The 1,668-nt window shown below is 35.7% G+C and overlaps 1 protein-coding gene across 1 annotated transcript; it reads right to left on the reverse strand.

The window, feature by feature from the left end:
- Positions 1-396: 396 nt before the first annotated feature.
- Positions 397-1,368, reverse strand: LOC116593281 (taste receptor type 2 member 42-like). Its single transcript, XM_032347320.1, has one exon. The coding sequence runs from the start codon at positions 1,366-1,368 to the stop codon at positions 397-399; it is 972 nt and encodes a 323-aa protein (XP_032203211.1).
- Positions 1,369-1,668: the final 300 nt, after the last annotated feature.

The raw sequence follows: 1,668 nt of genomic DNA on the forward strand, positions 1-1,668 counted from the left end.
TCATCTTTTTCCCATCTATGACTTTAGTTGTTCAATTAACTTTCTTATCAAAAAGTTATAGTTCATCTACCTAGTGAATTTTGTAATTTATCTCACTTTCTAAAACACGACATGCCTCTTGCCCCCATACAAGTTACAATTACATTTATCTGTTGCATATAAAATTAAATAATCTAAGTTCTCTTTGAAAGGATATTTGAGATTTTAAAATATTGGTAACCAATGTTTTAAATAAAAGTGAATACTTTTAAATTATAATGGCTGACCATGTGTCAGTTATCACCAAAAGCAACCTGTTTAGGAAAAATTTCAATGATGTTCAACAATATTTAAAGGAACCCTCCCCCCCAAAAAGCCAGTTGAAGCAAAATTGATTCTCAGATGCCTCAGTCTTCATCATTGGAAAGGCTCTGGAAGGTTTATCTGTAAAGATGAAATTGTTTTTTCTCTTTTCAGGGAGCTTTTAAGATGCCACAGAACATTCAAGGCTGTCTGTCTTAGCCTGCTGTTTCCCAGAATCAAAATTAATGAGTGGCCTGAGGGAAAGATGTATACAGCCAACATGATAAACTTTGCGCTCTTGTTGTTCCAAAATAGAAAAAGGATCCAATTTGACAACTGTATAGACAAAAAATGAACTGTGAAAAGGAAGAGGAAAGACACCACCATCTTAATGGCCTTTTTATGGGCCTGCATGCTGAAGTCCCTGGAGCCCATCGAGTTGAGCTTCAAATTCCTGATGTGTTTTGCCAACGACAGAAATAAAAGAAGCAACGAGGTCAGGGACAGAACAATAGGAATGATATAGGAAATACTAAGAAGAACTAGGGTTTTAATATAAGAAGTTTTACTTTCATTTATATGTAAGGTCAGATTACTTTCATCCATTGCATGGATATTCCAGAAGAAATCATTAAATGTTTCTAGCAATAGAAGGTCAAACAGTAAAATGAACAAAGAAAATACAAGAATTGCAAGAACCACTCTGTTCATTCTCCACCTCAGCCAGAGGAAAAGGGAATGGGAGAACTGAGCTATCTTAAAGAGGTAGAAAATGCTTAGGCAGGTAGTAAACCAGGTGGACAAATGATTAGTTATTCTCCAAAGCAAAGTAACAGGTTTTGCTAATTTATGAGTGGAATAGAAAGGTGGACTTAGTCCCATTATAAATGATTCAAACGATGACACCAACAGCTGCGAGATTCTGGAGATTGCCAAGCAAGTGAGGATGAAGTCAGCTAAAGAGATCTCTCGGTTCTTGACCCATTCAGAGCAGTTTACCAGTCCAATAAACACATTCCCCAACATTCCAATTATGAATTCTGCTGTCAACAGTGTGAGAAAGATTATATCCAATCCAGCTAACATTTCCACAGGAAAAGGAAATCCAAACTTCTAGTATAGTGTCACATTAATAAATTTATAATCAAGCTCTTTCAGAATAGCATCCATTTCTGGTAGTTATCTTCACTGTCCTTACTGCAATTCCAATCTTAAGCAGGACGTCCTGCTGTTGGATCCGTCTCATATACATATATATTTAAGGAAATTTTTCTGCTTTAATTGTAATGCCAACTTAATCCAGTAAGATCTGCTAAAGTGTATCATCTCACACAGTTTCACGAAGATGTTTTTATTTATCTGAAAGAGCTACTAATTTCCAAACCA

This window comes from Mustela erminea, chromosome 6 (genome assembly GCF_009829155.1).
Source record: "Mustela erminea isolate mMusErm1 chromosome 6, mMusErm1.Pri, whole genome shotgun sequence".
Taxonomy (NCBI): domain Eukaryota; kingdom Metazoa; phylum Chordata; class Mammalia; order Carnivora; family Mustelidae; genus Mustela; species Mustela erminea.